This window comes from Pagrus pagrus (assembly GCF_965226575.1).
Source record: "Pagrus pagrus genome assembly, chromosome: 22".
In the NCBI taxonomy this organism is placed as follows: domain Eukaryota; kingdom Metazoa; phylum Chordata; class Actinopteri; order Spariformes; family Sparidae; genus Pagrus; species Pagrus pagrus.
The window spans coordinates 8,314,418-8,331,002 of NC_140204.1; the positions used below are offsets into that span (position 1 = coordinate 8,314,418).

General features: G+C 42.1%; 1 protein-coding gene and 1 long non-coding RNA gene across 2 annotated transcripts in view; one reads left to right on the forward strand and one right to left on the reverse strand.

Moving 5' to 3' along the window:
• LOC311251487 overlaps nt 1-943 on the forward strand; it is a 43,808-nt gene extending 42,865 nt beyond the window's left edge. Inside the window, exon 3 of the long non-coding RNA XR_014621413.1 lies at nt 740-943. This is a non-coding gene — a long non-coding RNA (uncharacterized lncRNA). The remainder of the gene's footprint in view (nt 1-739) is intronic.
• Nucleotides 1-10,435, reverse strand: part of vax2 (ventral anterior homeobox 2) — a 29,751-nt gene extending 19,316 nt beyond the window's left edge. The window contains exons 1-2 of the mRNA XM_084343941.1: nt 9,459-10,435; nt 5,022-5,209 (exon numbers count right to left, since the gene is read on the reverse strand). Coding sequence (XP_084200067.1) covers nt 5,022-5,209; nt 9,459-9,693 — 423 coding nt within the window. The 5' untranslated portion in view covers nt 9,694-10,435. The remainder of the gene's footprint in view (nt 1-5,021; nt 5,210-9,458) is intronic.
• Nucleotides 10,436-16,585: the final 6,150 nt, after the last annotated feature.

The following is a 16,585-nucleotide window of genomic DNA, read 5'->3' on the forward strand; positions in this document are numbered from 1 at the left end:
TGCATTGCTTTGCCAGCTATACATTAAAGATTAAACATGACTCCCATCACTGAGCTCTCTCTCTCTCCCATTTGCCGCGGGATTAAACCAGTTTAACGCGGCCCGGAGACCATTAAATCCATAGCTTCTCCATGGAAGGGCTGCGAACAACAATGGACTGATACAATGGGCAGCGCATACGTCAGCTGCACTCAACTCAGGAGGACTGTGGAAGAGCTTAAAGTGACCACACAGCATGGTGTCCCAAAATCTCCTGAAGTCACACTGCCAGAACCAGTCCCAACAGGCAGGACACGACCAAGAATGTGTAACGCTGGTGTGCAAAGAGGGGAGAAGCTTTCAGGAAGAAGAAGCGGGGAGTAGAAGTGAAGTACATCTGAACAAAAGAAGAGGAAAAAGCCTCCAAAATGCTCAAATAATAACTTGGAGATACACTTAAGAAGCCAGAAAGAAGCTTAAGATCACACAATATGTTGTGTGTTGTTGTTGGAGCTCTCTCTCTGGTCATTTACAGCAGATTCACACATTAATAAGCCCTAGAAATGCTGCCAAATGCTCCTCTCTCCACGTTAAACACAACATACCTTCAAAATAAAAGCATCCGTGATCACGAATCCATGCGGTCCCTCTTTAATCTGTAATCATCCAGGAGCAAAACGACCATAAAGTAACTGAGATGGACCAGAGGCTGTCATTGTTTGTGTGTTTTGTGTACACTCTCTCCCTCTCTCTCACACAGACCCTCCTGCTGTTACCCTGGAGCGGGGAGCCACCTGCCGGGATGAAGGGAGACGGAGCTGCGGGCTGGTAACGGACTACTCGGTAACGCGTTACTGCGGCGTGATTACTGAACGCAGGGAGACAGATGCGCTCCTAAACACGCCTTTAAAGACAGGAACGAGGATTATAGGTGTAATGTGGAGGAAAAGTGTCTCTTCTTCTGATCTGAAGGGGGAACTTTTTTTGCCAATCGACGAAATGAATGATTAATTAAAGTCCATATTAAAAAGTATTGCAGGTTTCTACTAGAAAACGCAGGTTATTTTGCAGAATATCTGACACTAACATGACGCAGTGGATCGATTTTTCCTCCAGGACCCCGGATAACACCGACTCCACCCAGGTTAAGACGCCTGTATGAGGCCTTTAATAACCCGTTTGCTTATATTTCCTCTTAAATAATGTTTTTGCTGAACGAGCTTTCGTCAGGAAAGAGAGGAAACCCGTGCGTCTTCTTGTCCCTTTTATTTTGAAAATGCCATACGTCACATCGCCACGATTTAAAAATATCACGACTTCTGAATACTTTGAAGAAATGTGATTATTTCTAATAATCATATTTATTTATTTATTTCCAGCCACCAAGCCAGCAGTCTTTAAAAATGTTAAATAATAAAATATATGATTTTGGGGCCTTTTTTGCGTTTTGGGTGCGTCCCTGTGTGTGTCTGTGTGTGTCTACGTGTGTCTACGTGTGTGTGTTTGTGGGTTTCCAATGTCTGCTGCCTCATTGCGTGATCAGTTTGAATACCTGACCAAACTAATTGGAGTTACAGCATGGGTCAATGACCAAATCCCCAAACATTGTTAAAAAACACTTAACGATCCAGCAGCCTCCCATGTTACTGTAATTAGTATTTGTGTTTTCAGTCAGTGATAAAGGAGGCCTGTCACGTTTACAAAAGGGTTTGTAATAAAAGTGTGTGATACTGTTTTAATCCCGTTGTGGCTGAGATAAACTCCTCAAAACGTGGAGGTCAGTTGTGTGCGTGATCTTAAGCGAAGACGAGCGCAATGGCGTGACTTTTAACATCATTTTCTACTAAAAAACAGATGGAAATCTCCAATTTACAGTTTGTTTTGAATATGGGATGACAAAAAATTAATAATATGGGGGGAAAAGGGACAAAGTTTTTGGGGTTTGTCTGTATATGAGACAGATTTGTTAAGCGCCAGACGAAATCTCTGATTTTATGTGACGAAAAAGACTAAATTTCAGCAGGTTACATGTTAATATGTGGATTTAATTTCATTAATATCATCAATATTAAGGAGGAAGTGAAAAAAACATCGAAAAAAGGCCCAAAACTTAGATAGATAGATAGATAGATAGATAGATAGATAGATAGATAGATAGATAGATAGAAAGGCTATAATGGAGCTGCTTTCATCCCCAGCGGTCTTTAATATGAACATAAAAAATCAAATGACTTCCTGTGAAACCTGTGAAAGCCTCGAGCAGCGGACTGAAAACATCAACAAACACAGTAAGTCACCTGAAAACCACAAAACAGCCCAAACAACTCGCTTCTTTTTTTAAAACTTTAACTTTCAGAGCTCCCATCTTCTTTTTTGTCCGTGTGTGTGTGTTGTGTGTGATCAGCCTTGAATGGCGCCCATTTGCTTAAACATATGCAGGAAGAAGAAGAAGATGATAATAAAAAAAACAGACAGAAAGAAAATAAAGAAAACTCCACTAATGCCAACTAAAAGCCTTTCGATCGCGCTTAAAAGCTGCCTCAATAGCAGCGTAAGCATTAAGAAATTTCACAGCAATGGGTTTAATATTTCACGCCATTACTGCGGGACACTTTTTATTATTTACATTTTGTTCTCACTCTGAAGGTCAGGCAGTTTTCAGACGGGCCCATTCAGCCAATCACCTGCCGCCCCTGCGCCTCCCCAGCAGCAGGAAGCTGAGGCCCTCCCATTAACACCCCTAGTGTCAGCACTAATGAGGGACACAGTGGCCGCTCTGTTCCCAAATCTGCACACACACAATCACACACACCTCCTTCCCCACCACCTTTATGTTTGAGTGCGTTTTTTGTTGCTTATGTTGGCGCACTCCACTGTGATGATGCGTAAAGTTCCTGCAACAAGTGTTTGTTGTTTTTTTTTTACGCAGGAAGCGCTTTGAAACCTGCAGCATCCTTGGCTTTATTGCAAAAATAAAAGACATAGGCGAAGATTTAAGCATCCTCCTACTTTAGTTGTACGTTTTTGAAGTTTTGGAGACATTACAAGACCCCCCTTTTTATGATAAGTGTGGTCTGCGGGGTTAACTACTTATAGGACGATCTGGCGACGCACATCCAACAGGCACAAGACGTGTTTTACGATCTGTGCTTGAAGAATACAGCAATAAAAGTAAGGAAGTGTAGTCAAGAAGTGTCGGCAGGTTTTCAGTCAGACATAAAACTCAAGAGTTCAGGGGCTCGTCCTCTACAGGCCCACAGAGATGATAAAAAACAACAGATTTACGCTTTTCGACACCAATGCGCACGTAAACCTACAGTGTGTTGACTTCTTGGTTTTAGTGGCTTCTGTTGTAATATTGTGTAAAACATTTGTAATTTGTTGGCTTAAAAACGGATTAAATGTTGGTCTAGAAACCTTTAAAAAAAACTGCCATCCAGTGTGTTATTATTGCGTAAATATAGTCATATACATGGGACAGGAAGACGCATTTTAATAAGAGGATGTGGTGCTGTAGGAGGACATTACAAGAGATCATAAGGGAAGATTTTGAATGAAGCGCGCAGGGTCGATGAGTGAGTGCCATGAAATGTCTGCGGTGTTCAGGGGAGCCCCGGATGAGCCGACAGGCCGGTCTGCCGGCCAGCAACACATAGGCTCAACAGTTTCTCTCTCCAGCACACGAGCACGACGCTGCTGAAGACAAAAATCTGATGATGGTGACTGTTGGTGCTGCGCCGGAAGCAAAGACGCGTTTATTTCCATTTTTTTTTAAGGACGTGAACGAATCAGATGCAGCCATTCGGCCACGCATGAAGTGTGCTCCTTCTGTCACGCACATGTAGATACAGTGCGCAATTCAATCCAACAGCCCCATGGTGAAAACAAACGGCCTTTTTTGGGAGTGCTGATGATGAATTTTGTGTTTCATGTGTCAGAGAGGTCGTGACTCATCTGATTCTGAGGCTGTGGTGTTGTACTCAGTGTTTCATGGACGTGTGCACACAATTGTACATTTTCTAAATGGAGTTTGGTTACATAAATTATCATAGCCTCTAGAAAAATACGCAATAAGTGTGCAAATGTAAGGATGGACTACCAGCCGGAGGTGCCGAGGGGTCAGTCTACATAATGACGTCATAATAAATGGTGCGAGACAATTTTTGCATTAATTTGATTGGCCAGGATAACACGTATCTTGATCGTCATTAACAATAATTTACAGCAATTTGAGAGCGTTTGGCAACACCAACATATTACAGGTCAAAGCAGCCACATCGACTACAGTCAACAACAGCAGGAGGAGCAGAGGGAGAGAAAATCCCCCAGACTCCCTTTATAAAATCCTTCATTTTTGCGAGTTGTCGAGCTAGGAGGAAGTTAATAAACTATGTGAAGCGCCGTGTCTGACAAATTCTTAATTATTTGGGCCTTCTTGTAAATTCGGCGTATGTTATAGCCTCGTTTTAGGGGGTTGCTGCAGCCCCCTCGGCACCCTTAGCTCCCGCATCCATGTGTACACTGCTTTAGCTGTGAGGCCATGGGCTTCGTGCTCATTAAGGCCTTTATTGGCGCGCGCTCAAACCTCGAGGGCCTATTTATGATTAATGTGTGACTTTTCCTCTCCTTGAATATATGGAGCATACATCTGAATTAAACAGTCTGCCTCTCTTGTCGGATTGTGAACATTTTTCCGGCCCGCGGTGTTTTTTTGGGGCGGGGCAGCTATTCGACTCCTGGCCTCTGATTGGCCGAGGAGCTAATTAAAGGAGACACCTGTGATGAAGGTATTTTGAATATTAAGCTCATGTGAAAGGGGGTAATAATAAATAAAACTAATAAATAAACGTATATAACATAGTATTATTAAAAAGGAAAAAAAGAGAAGCTAAAGCGCTAACAAGCAACCGGTGGCTAGGCTACTAGCATAGTTGTTTTTCTAATTTTCCATTTTTTGTTTTTGTTTTTTTGTTTTATTCTTACAACAGTTTATGACCCAAAACATTAGCACTTGTCTCTCTGGACACAGCTCGTCCTCTTACCTGTGTTTCGGAGAGGTTTAGCTGCCTTGCTAGCTCGGTGCGTTCACGGCCCACGACGTACTGGCACCGCTGGAACTCGAGCTCCAGCCGGTACAGCTGCTCGGCCGTGAAGGAGGTCCGTGTGCGCTTGGGCCGGTCCAGGTCGAGGCCTTTCGGCAGCACGATCTCCCGGATTGTGCCTTTGGCGTCTGTCCAAGAACAAAAACAACAAAAAACAAAGTCTCAGAACATTTTTCAAACAAGCTACTAAAACTTTTTTAGTAGTTTTGGGCTGAAAAAATAAATATTTTTTTAAATAAAAGAAATAAAAGAACAGATAAACACACCATTCTCTGAGGCTAAAGTGAAATAGGCTCACATTGTGCCAAACTTTATGTAATATTCATGAGCACGGCTATGGGCTAATGGCCTTAGAGTGGGAAAAAAAATGGATGCATGAGCGTCTGTGCGTAAAACCAGCTACATGTGTGTTATTTTAAACACAAGGCAGCTTATAACAAACCTGAATAAAAGCTTTGTTTTCATTATAAAAGAGAACTGCGTGTTGAAAAATAACATATTAAACCAAAACGCTTTTCTGTAATTGTGCTCAAACTCGAGGCTGTTGAGAGAGAGCTCATAATAATAAAGGCAAACACGGCCCTCATCACTATAAGCCTATAATCCATACGCAGCATTTGTATGGGGTGTTTGGGGAAAGGTTAACGGTTTGTTGATTGAGTTTTCTTCCCTCGTGAATCAATGTCCACGACTCCAAACACGCAAATTAGCCTCGGACTGCCTTGCGTCACCGTCAGTAAATTGTGCATGCCGTGCTCCAAAAAATGGAAACGTCTCGTGTTTTCATTGACCGAAAGTCAAATTTAAAAATCCTCAAATTAGCACGAGGGCATGCAGAATTATTTATGGAGGACTTTATCGGAAATAGGGGCTGATGAAATATGCACACGGGGTGAATTCTTGCTCAGTCCTGCCCTAATTCCTCGTTTGACTCTGAAGCACTGGATATCTGTCCTGATTATCAAACCACAGCTTCATTTTCTCTGCGTGAAGTTTAATTCACTCCGGAACTGGCTGGAAAGCTTTACACACAACTGTTTACACCACAAATAGTATGTCTGTGCGTCATTATGCGTCCACAACAACAACAACAACAACAACAACAACAACAACATAGTGCGTGGGTTCTTGGACAAACAGTCATTATATAGTGTATACGTGGCGTGTGTCGACCTTTTGGTGCTTTTGTGCATTTTATTTATTTTCTATTTTACGTTTAGTTGAGACGTTTAAAAAATTAAAAAATGTTTGTTTGCAAATTATTATTTTTTAGGAAAATCTGAACTAATTTAAATAGAAGAAAAACAATATATATATTAAAAATGTAGATTATGGCAATTAAAATAACATAATATTAGATGTCCTGAGTGCTGAGGGTCAGTTGTTGCACCCCGCCCTGGACCCAGAAGTCCTCAGGATATTGTCCAAAAGAAAAAAGACGAAAATTAAAAAAAGAAAATTCACAATTCGTTGCTTTAACAATCCTCTAAATCGTTGTATTTCTTGCTACAGTGTCCGAGAATATTTGTTCGTATTTATCGCATTCAGTGGCAGCGCTGGCCAGACACGACCTCCTCTTTGTCCGAGGTTTTGAAGTCATGAAATATGCAATCCAATAAAATATGAAGCCCCTTGAATTAAATATGAAACAAAACTGATTGAGCCATAGTGTTTCCATAGGTAGGCCACCGGCTAAAAAAAAAAACACACACACACAAGCGAAACACCGAGAGTTCAGACTGAAGTTGAATCATTTAAAGTCAGACTTGAGCAGTTTGTTTTAAAAAAGCGTGGCGATGCAACGTAAACGCATCATTCGGCGTGGGTAAAGCCACGCAGGGGAACAGATGATACAAACCAAGTAAACGCATCTTATACGTGCGTCCTGGTCTGCATGAAACACTTTAATCAGGCCTGAACAAGCCTCCATCTTTACGCACGCGTAAAGACACTGCGCACCAAAGACACGGATATACAGGCTCGCGGCGGTGTTGGTGCACGTTTACACGTTTCCTCGCAAGACACAAGTGAAGCTGCGATGGAAAACATTTGCAGGGCGGAGGAGGGAAAACCTTGCGGCTGTACGCAGACCTGCTGACCTCTCGGTGACCCCGCGGCCTCTCTGCAGAGAAAAAAAAAAACCCGAGCAACCAGACTTCAGAAAACAAATCCTCACACTACAGGCGTCGATCGCTCAGTGCGAGCTGTGGGCCTCCAAGACCTCCACCACAAAAAAAAAACCCGCCTCACACACACACACACACACACACACACACACACACACACACACACACAGCGCTGTCCTGCTGCAGGCCTCTTCCTCCTCTTATAATGGACACTAATAACCAGCGACTGATGCAGCAGAGTTACGACTGTGTGTTTAACTGATTCACAGAGAGACTATGAACACTTTCCAGCTCAGATCTCGCAGGAGACACGTCGGGATGTGACCGGAAGCAGGGAAATGATATTAAAAACAGTGTAATGATCGACAATAAACGTACAAAGAACACGTTTACAGCCTTCTGCTACGATTGATCGGCGCCATCGGGAAGAAGAAGGCTGCTTTGGGTTGATTTATATTATTTATTTATTTATTTATTTATCTGCTCTGTAATCTCTCCCCCCTCTCTTCGCCATCTTTCTTCGCCTCCTCCGTCGCTCACCGGGGCCTGTTTAAAACTCGGTCACATTAAATCCACTATTCTCCAGCTAAAGAAACTCAGAGGAGACGGCACGAGTCAACCTTCAATATATAAAAAAAAGAAATATATACCCACCAGTGTTCATAATATCCACAGCTGTGTCCTACAGTCCTACAAGCGAGAAGTGATAGGCCGACATATTGATTCCGTCCACACATAAAAAACAGTTAGGGCCTGCATACCACTGCAAAAGATCCTGCACACAAATGTTGAATGCAAGCTTAAATTTAGCTTTTTCTTTATGGGGTTCTGAATGGAAGGAAATCCTGCTAAATCCTGACTTTTCTCTTATTCGCCTATTAAATACCCTTAATGCGGGGGACTTTAAATGTTCCTCACATAATATATTTGTAGTTTTATTATTTTTTCCCCTCACTGAGCTCGTCTATAACAGTCCGTATGTTCAGCCCGCGCGCTGGATACAATAATAACAAGCATCTTTAATGCGAATAACCTTAAATAACCTCCGAGTCGAGAGCGACAGGCCGATATACATGTGGTCTTTATGTCGGTGTCACTGGCGCTCTGTACGCGTCCATGCAACCAAACCACACTCATTTTACTCAGCTATTTAATTTACTATAATTTGACGTGCACAAATTAATTAAACAGAAATTGTTCAGGGGTGTTTCGTCTTGTAACGCAACCACAGAACCTCCTCCACTCAATCAATCCATAATTTACAATACAGAAGAATAAAAACGCAAATGCTGACAATTGTTTTAAACCCTAGTCTGAGGGTGTTTTCGACTGCTGTGCTTTTCTCTTAATTTGCTGGATTTTTTAAAGAGGACTGGTGTGGTTGGGAGGCTGCTGGCCTCCTGCAGGAGGGCGTGGACACCCGGCATTATAGTGAATTAAATATTATTCTGACGTTCATTAACATAACGTTGGCACACAAAGGCAATCAGCGACCGGCAAGTACACACACACACACACACACACACAGCTTTATAGTGGAGAGCTGTGTGTGTGTTGTTGTTGGGTTTTTTGCCTCTTTGTTGATAAAAGCGACACAACAGCCTCGAGGGCTGAATGTCACCTGATTATCGTCAACAGTTTTCATTTTCTCTCCCTGACACACAACCTTCAGCGCACATTACTAAGCTGACACAAAAAGTGATTGTTTTGATTATCGATCCGAGCCGATCAATTCACATATTCTCATATTAAACAGCACGCGGCCAAAACAAACATTTTATTTTATACGGCAACGTGAATTTTTTTTTAATTTTAAAATTAACCCTCGCGGGTGTGGTCCGGTGTCACATTAATTTGGGCATCACGGAAGTGCTATTGTTGCCCCAGCAGGAGCTGTTATCGCAGCCCACCCCTGCACCTGGGGTGCTGTATTGTTGAGCACTTTGTTTAGAAATTAACTTCCTGTTTCTGACGCGTTTTGACACTATGATAAATATATATTATTATTATTTTACAGTGCCAAACACGCAACTCCACATTCAAGCTCCTTGTTCACACACGTTTTTTGTTATTTTAATCTTGACTCGTGTAATTGTTGTGACTCTCTGTTATTAGTCATTATTCTCTAATTGGGACCATTTTGGATGAAATAACAGCGATGAACTTAAAATGGCCTCAGTTTCCTGGAAACTCTCGCACATTTCCAGTCTGAGAATTTCTGGGTTTTTCTGCGTTGCTTCCGTCCACTTACCCCTCACTAATATCCTCCGGCAGTAGTCAGGGTCCACTCCCAAAAGTTTGTCGTGCCCGTCTTCGCTGGAGGACGTCGGGGTGGACGCTGATGTCCCCGGGGTGTCGGTGGAGCTCTGCACCGGGGACCGGCTCCCTATCTCGGCGCGGCACTTTGTCTCCATCCGGTCCGGGCACAGCGGGTTGGGTCCACAGCGGTGGTTCCCATCGCCCATAGTCGTGGCCTGATCAAACATCTACAAGTAAGTTAGACTCTCTGAGATGTTCCCTCCCTCTCCGTCTGTCGCTGCCGCTCACCCTCTTCTTTCTACTTTCTTCTCCTCTTTGCAAGTGTTCTCCAGAGACGAGGAGAGCATGCCCTCCTCTCCCTCCAAATAAAAAAAGTAGATCCAGTTACAAAGGAACCATGCGGTCCTGGAACGGGACCGGGGTGCGCTTCAGGTGTCGCGGCATGACGCGCGGTCCGGAGTCCAAACCAAAGAAGAGAGGGGGAGAAAAACTCGGGATCCTTGCTCTAACTATAGTAGCGCAAGAAACGCATGGTGCAAGAGGGCAACCAGATCTATGGAGGAGCGGGGAGGTGCCACAACACTGCTCACCCACGTAGAAATAAAGTAAGAGGCGGGCGGTGCACAAAAAGAGCCCACACGGCAGCGGTCACAGTTCAGCGTGCACAGGCCAGGAGGAAAGTTTCTGCGGGTTTGTCCGAAAAAAAAGCAGCAGCCTGTTACTTCAGCCCCGGTCTGATCGGCTGCGTCTGCGGATCCGTGATTGGATGTGGTGAGATGGCCACATAAGGGGGTCGGTGGTCTTCTGCTTGTGGAGGGAGCCCACAAGAAAAGGAAACCCTGCAGGAGAGGGGCTGTCGGGAAAATGGGAAATGGTCACATTTGCTCTCAGATAGAGTCTCGAGCACTCTTGTCAGTTTGTATAATTTGCTTCACAGCTGAAACATCACGTCTGAGCGGGGCCGGCTCATACACCCTGCCTACACTACCAGAGGAGAGCTGTTGGTGTGTGGATAATATTTGTGGTGACACGGGCTCCACTTTACAGAGGCAGGAACCCCGCGCGTCACTTCCTGTCCACGCAGGGCTCGTCGCCGATTGGTCCGCGGGCAGGGCACGTTTTGACAAGAGGATGAGCGGCGCTGCAGACCGGGATCAGGGAAGGAGACATGAGACGATGGTTGTGCGCGCTATTGCCGCTCTGCGAACAGCCAAACGCAGCGCTGGACGGGCTTCCCCGCTCAGCGGCAGCGAAACCTCACATTTTCGTCGGGTTTATCGGCCGAAATCTGAGCTGCGATCCCCTAAAATCAGCGCCGAGTAGTAATTTACCAAGAGGGAGAAGCACTTCTGGCCCAGTGAGGTTAAACTTAAAGTAAAAATGCGTCACGATGTCACATCATATGCTTCCCAAAATTCCTAATATGAAGAGAGGATCACTATATGCTATAGGCCGATAAATCGCGGCCGATCTTGACGTTTTATTACACACTGCCTCGCCGCGTCAGCCTATCTGACTGGATCTCAGTTTCTACACACACAGAAAGCCTGAAGTCACGTTTAAATATTCTATTATAGCCATGTTTTCATGTTTAACGTTTGCTCCGCTAATCCCAAATTTTCATTAAAATGCCAGATGTGACCCAGGGTTTATCTTTTCTATCCGAATCAAGAGTCAAAATTGTGATTTGGGGGGCCATGAAAAGAAGATTTTAAACGATGATATCCGTCTTCGTATGTGTAGACCGATTAATGGAGGCTGATGTTGAATTTTCTATGAATTTTCGGATATTAACGCCAAAAAATCTGCTGTGTTTTGTGTTTGTTTGTATTTGTTTGTGTGAGAAAGTCTGCCGTCACGTTTAAATGTCTGGTTTAAGTGTTTAGGTTATAGATGCTTCATTAAAAAACACCTGACGTGGTCCCTAAATCAGTTTTTCGTATTTACACACAGTCTGAATATATATGAATAAGACAAATTTGTGATTTAGGGACCATTGAAAGAAATAAATTAATTATTCATAGTCCGTTCTGGCCCTTATGTATAAGCCACTATTTAAATAAAATAAAATAAAGTATAGATTATTTAATTTAATTTTGGATAATCGTGTCAAAGTTGATGTATTAAGGTTTCTGTGCCTGCAGTCATATTTATATTTATTCCTCAAGTGCTTTTATAAACGCATTCTTCATTAAAATGTAACCCAGAGCTCAGCTTTGTCTTATCTGATTAAAGAATATAAATATGCGTCAGTAAGTGAAAAATCGTGATTTGTGAGCCAAAGAAAAATCATTTCACTTGACTCACTCAGAGAGCACGGTGCGTCATCGCGCCACAAAGAGCCACGAAACCTAATTTCCAATTATTATTTTTTTAATTTCAACTGCGTCCATCAACGCTGCTCAAGCAGCTCATTCAGCAAAAATCTGGATCAAACCTAAAGAAAGTTTTTATCAGATTTGTGCGTCAGATCCGCGCAAAAACATCAGGGCTACCTGTGGAAACCCAAAACTGAAGACATCGACCTCCAACAACCCGCGATGTGAAACACATAAAATACACAACACGCTTCATAAAACGCGCTTTATTTAAAGCCTGAAAAGGAGCAACGAGTTGAATCTGAACGGAAGTTATTGGATTCAACAGGTGTTCCCGTTATTCTGTCCACCACCTCCTCCTCCTCCTCCTCCTCCTCCTCACGCACAGCCGGCCCTCCAGGCTTTTTTGTGTGTGTGTGGGGGGGATGATGTTGCGGCCGTCGCCCCGCACTCCTCCCGCGTGGATCTGCGCGCTGAATGAGCTGTTAACACGCAGACGCACCTCGATCAAGCAGAAGCAGAAAAGTCAGCGTACTATTTGTCTTTTCGTCGCTCGCAGTCATTTACTGTATATATGCAGAGACCGTCTCCATCGAGCCGGAGGCCCCATTTTGTGCCGCAGCCTGCAGTTTGTTGTGATTGTGAGATAATTTCACTGGATTCTCCTCTTTACAGGTGAAACATCTTTTCAAAGCAACAACAACAACACAAAAAAATGAAGAGGGGAGGGGAGAAAAAAGGGGATTTTTTTTTTTTTTTGGAGCGAGATTATATAATTATAGTTTTGCCATGTGTGTTTTTTCTTATTTTTCTTATCCGAGGGGCCGTAATTACTGCTCACAGCCATGGGTCGTTACTCCTTTCAGCTGGCCTAATCTCACAGAGGATGAATAGAAACTGTCAATCAGACACCGCACTCAGCAGCGAGACAAGAGGGGACTGATTGCTGCTGCTGTGCTGCGACACACACACAGACACACACACACACACACACACACACACACTTTTCCTTCCTCCCTGTGTTTTCACCCCTCTTCTCTGATGCACAACTAAAAACCCCTCCAAAAAAAAAAGCAGATTTTCTTCCACCATGTTTTACTTTTTTTTCTTCTTCTTCTTCTAAAGACTGCTCACATTTTGATTTCAGTCTATTAAGAAACATTTATCTGTCATTCTGTCATTATAATATTTTAACCATTTTTGACTGCGTGCGTTTGGGCCAAATTGTGCCATTAAGGCTGTTTTGCTGCACTGACTGACACCTCACAGATAAAATAGACATTTTTACACCAATTTTACAAGCAAAGTGTTGTTTGGGCACGTTTGGACTTGTGTAACATTAGTGGTGTAACGTACAGTTACTCAAGTACTTGAGCAGTATTTACAGCTACTTGTACTCTATGTGAGTATTTCCATTTTTTGGCTACTTTATACTTTTACTCCGCTGCAGCTCAGAGGACAATATTCTACTTTCAGCTTCTCTGCGTTTATTTATTTTATCAAAAAATACAAACGACAATCATCTTTATCTCTCTCTCTCTCTATATATTAATATATATTTATCAATTTGTCATCTATGTTATTTAATTTTTAGATAAATCGAGAGGGACTTCTATAAAATCAGTGGTGTAACGCACAGTTACTTAAGTACTTTTAAGCAGTATTTCCAGCTACTCGTACTCGACTTGAGTATTTCCATTTCCTGCTACTTTACACTGTTACGATAGATGGACAGATTTATTAAGAACTAATAATTGTTTTGGCCCTTTTCAACTTCCATACAATCTGTAGTGAAATGCAGTATACTTGGTGTACTGATGCAGTATTTCTATTTTCTGCTACTACATACTTTTACTCCACTACATCTCAGAGGACAATATTCTACTTTAAGCTGCACTACATTTATTTATTTTGTTCATAAAAATACAAAGAACAGTCATCTTTAACTCTCTCTATATATATATCAGTGTTGACAAGAGATTGTTTTACACTAGTTAAGAAGTAAGTATTGTTTTGTCAGTTTTGAACTTGTACAGCTACTCAAGTACTTTTAAGCAGTATTTCAAGGTTTTTTTTTAAGTATTTCCATTTTCTGCTACTTTACTACATAGATTGATTTAGAAGAAAGACTTGATTTGGCGCGATTCAACTTCTATAAAATCAGTAATGTAGTGAAATGCAGTGTACTTATTGTACTGAAGCAGTGTTTCCATTTATCGGCTACTTCATACTTTTACTCCACTACATCTCAGACGACAATGTTCTGCTTTAAACTACTCGTCATGTATTTATTTTGTTGCTCTCCTGTACACGACGACACAAAGGACACTTCTCTTTATCTCTCTCTATATAAATGTTTCTGTTTTGACATCTGTGTTATTTAATTGTTTAATAAAAGACTGAACTAAGACAGATTTACACTAATTTGGCTCTTTTGAACTTCTGTAAAATTAGTGGTATAATATCCAGTTTCTCAAATAATGTTTATTATCATTTTATGCTCCTTTATACTTCTACTCCTTCACAGTTTAAAGGACAGAATTGCACTTTTACTCCACTACATATATTTAGTTTGTTGATTTGTTTGTTGTTTGTCAGTTGTTTGCTATAATCTTCCATTAATATACACAAATATATATATATAGGACATTATAGAAATATATGTTAGTTATTTGATAAAGAAACAAAAACAATCTGAGGAGTGTAAAAGGATAAAAACTAAATATAACAGTGAGCTTCTTCTCTCAGCTCATCCTCAACATGCCAACATAGTGTTTTTTGTGTATGAAGCATAAAGACACCTGAACTCACATCTCAGTGTTTTAAAATGACCGTTACATGAACCTTTAACATTTAAAATACTAGATGAGACATTTACGTTACACCATGGTCAAAATGAGCTTCATCTCCATCAGCTGCAACATTTCAAAATGATGTTAATGCAGATGTTGATGTCTGGAAATGATCTTTCTGCCTTTTTGATACTTTACTTTGCCGACAATACTTCTTTACTTTTCACCAAAGTAACATTTTAAAAGCAGGACTTGAATCCTAATGTGGCAATACTACTTTATATTTAAGGAAGAAGGATTTAGATCATTTAGTTGAGTAAAACCAGCAATACACTCTGTTGTTTCGTTCAAAATCCAATAAGTAAAAGCTAAAATGCAAAAAATACCTAAAGTACCTGAAGTAAAAGCTCTTATGTTGCAGAATGGCCCATTTCTGAATCACATATATTATATTATTTGATTATTTAATGTCGCACCTGGAGCTGATTTCAATTACTTTTACCACAGCACCATTTATTATTTGTTTTAAATGTTTTACATTAATAATCAGAATATGCAGACAGGTCCGGCCCGACCTGCTGACCCACAGCGAGACTCAAACATCAACGTTTCTTACAAATGATCTGAGCTTTAAAATAAAAACACTGCGGACACAACATGGACATCATCACTGAAGCAGAGCGCTCGAGTCCATTTATTTACACTTTAACTTGCACATTCTCGTTAATCGTCACGTTATATAATTTATTTAATTATTTATAGATGAACACTTCAGATCTCTTCTCTCTGCTTGAGGGATGTTTCCTATAAATTAATGTGATGCTCGTGTAGTTTTTTTTTTATCACAACGATGATCTGAATGAACTTTAAGAGCGCAGTCGGGGGTGAAACTGGGTTGTTGTTGTTTTTTCCGTCAGGACGATGATTAAATCGAAACCCAGTTCGATCTGAATCAGACTTTCTGCCGCACTGGAAACTCCTCTCATCACCGCGCGTAAAAGACGCATATGTCCTGCCTCATGATCCTGATCTGCCTCTGAATGCCTACAGGCCAGGAGGAGGAAGAGACAGGGGGGAAAAAAAAAAGATTGTTTATTTGCACCACGCACCGACTGCCTCATCTGCTCCCTCCCTCCCTCCACCCGTGTGTGGCTGGATTGCGGCCTCGTGGAGATGAACCTGATCAATCAGATCAATCAACAGAGATTACTGTAATCCCAGAGGTCAGAGGGAGGGCACCGGGCCACTCAGAGTTCACACATCCCACACGAGCTCCAGACTAAATCTGTGCAGGAATGGCAAACATTTGCGAGCCGCGGTGCGAGTCAAACATCCGACGCTTTATCCACAAACACATGAATTAAAACGCGCAGGTTCGGTTCTGGAGAAGCTTCTGGTTGGTTTTCTGTTTCAGCACATTTTTTTAAGGCTTTATAAGAAGCAGAGATGTTAAAAAACGCACCCGAGAACTCATTTATGTGCATGTGTTTAATAGAGGTTAGATGGTTAGACTGTTTTTTGTTTTTTTTAAGAGAGCAGCTGGAGCCTGAACTGCACACGGGCACGGCTGTGAGGCTTGCAGGTGCGTTCACGGAGCTCTGTTTAAACAAAACGTGTGGACGGAAGAGGATGAATCTAAAATACGCGCCTGACTTTTTAAGCTTTACGCGCCGTTTATTATCTTGATCATCCGCATTAACAACGCGGACAGGCCTCGAGTTTAAAACCAAATATGAGTGAGTGAAGTCCAGTCAGAGTTTGGAGTCTTTAAGCGCAGTGTGACAGGATAAAATCATGTCCGGCTCCCAGAAGGTGCCAAACTTTTACTTTTTGTTTGCAGGCGGTGCCTCGCAGTTTCCCTGCATGTGAAGAAAAACCAAGAAAGGCCCGAGTGAATTAATGTTGCGCAGTTTATCTGCCCAGTAAAGCAGATTACACAGGAAGTGAAAGCAAATATGTAGAATGTGTAATTTCGTTCAAACGAATCCCCCAAAACACACCTGTGCCTT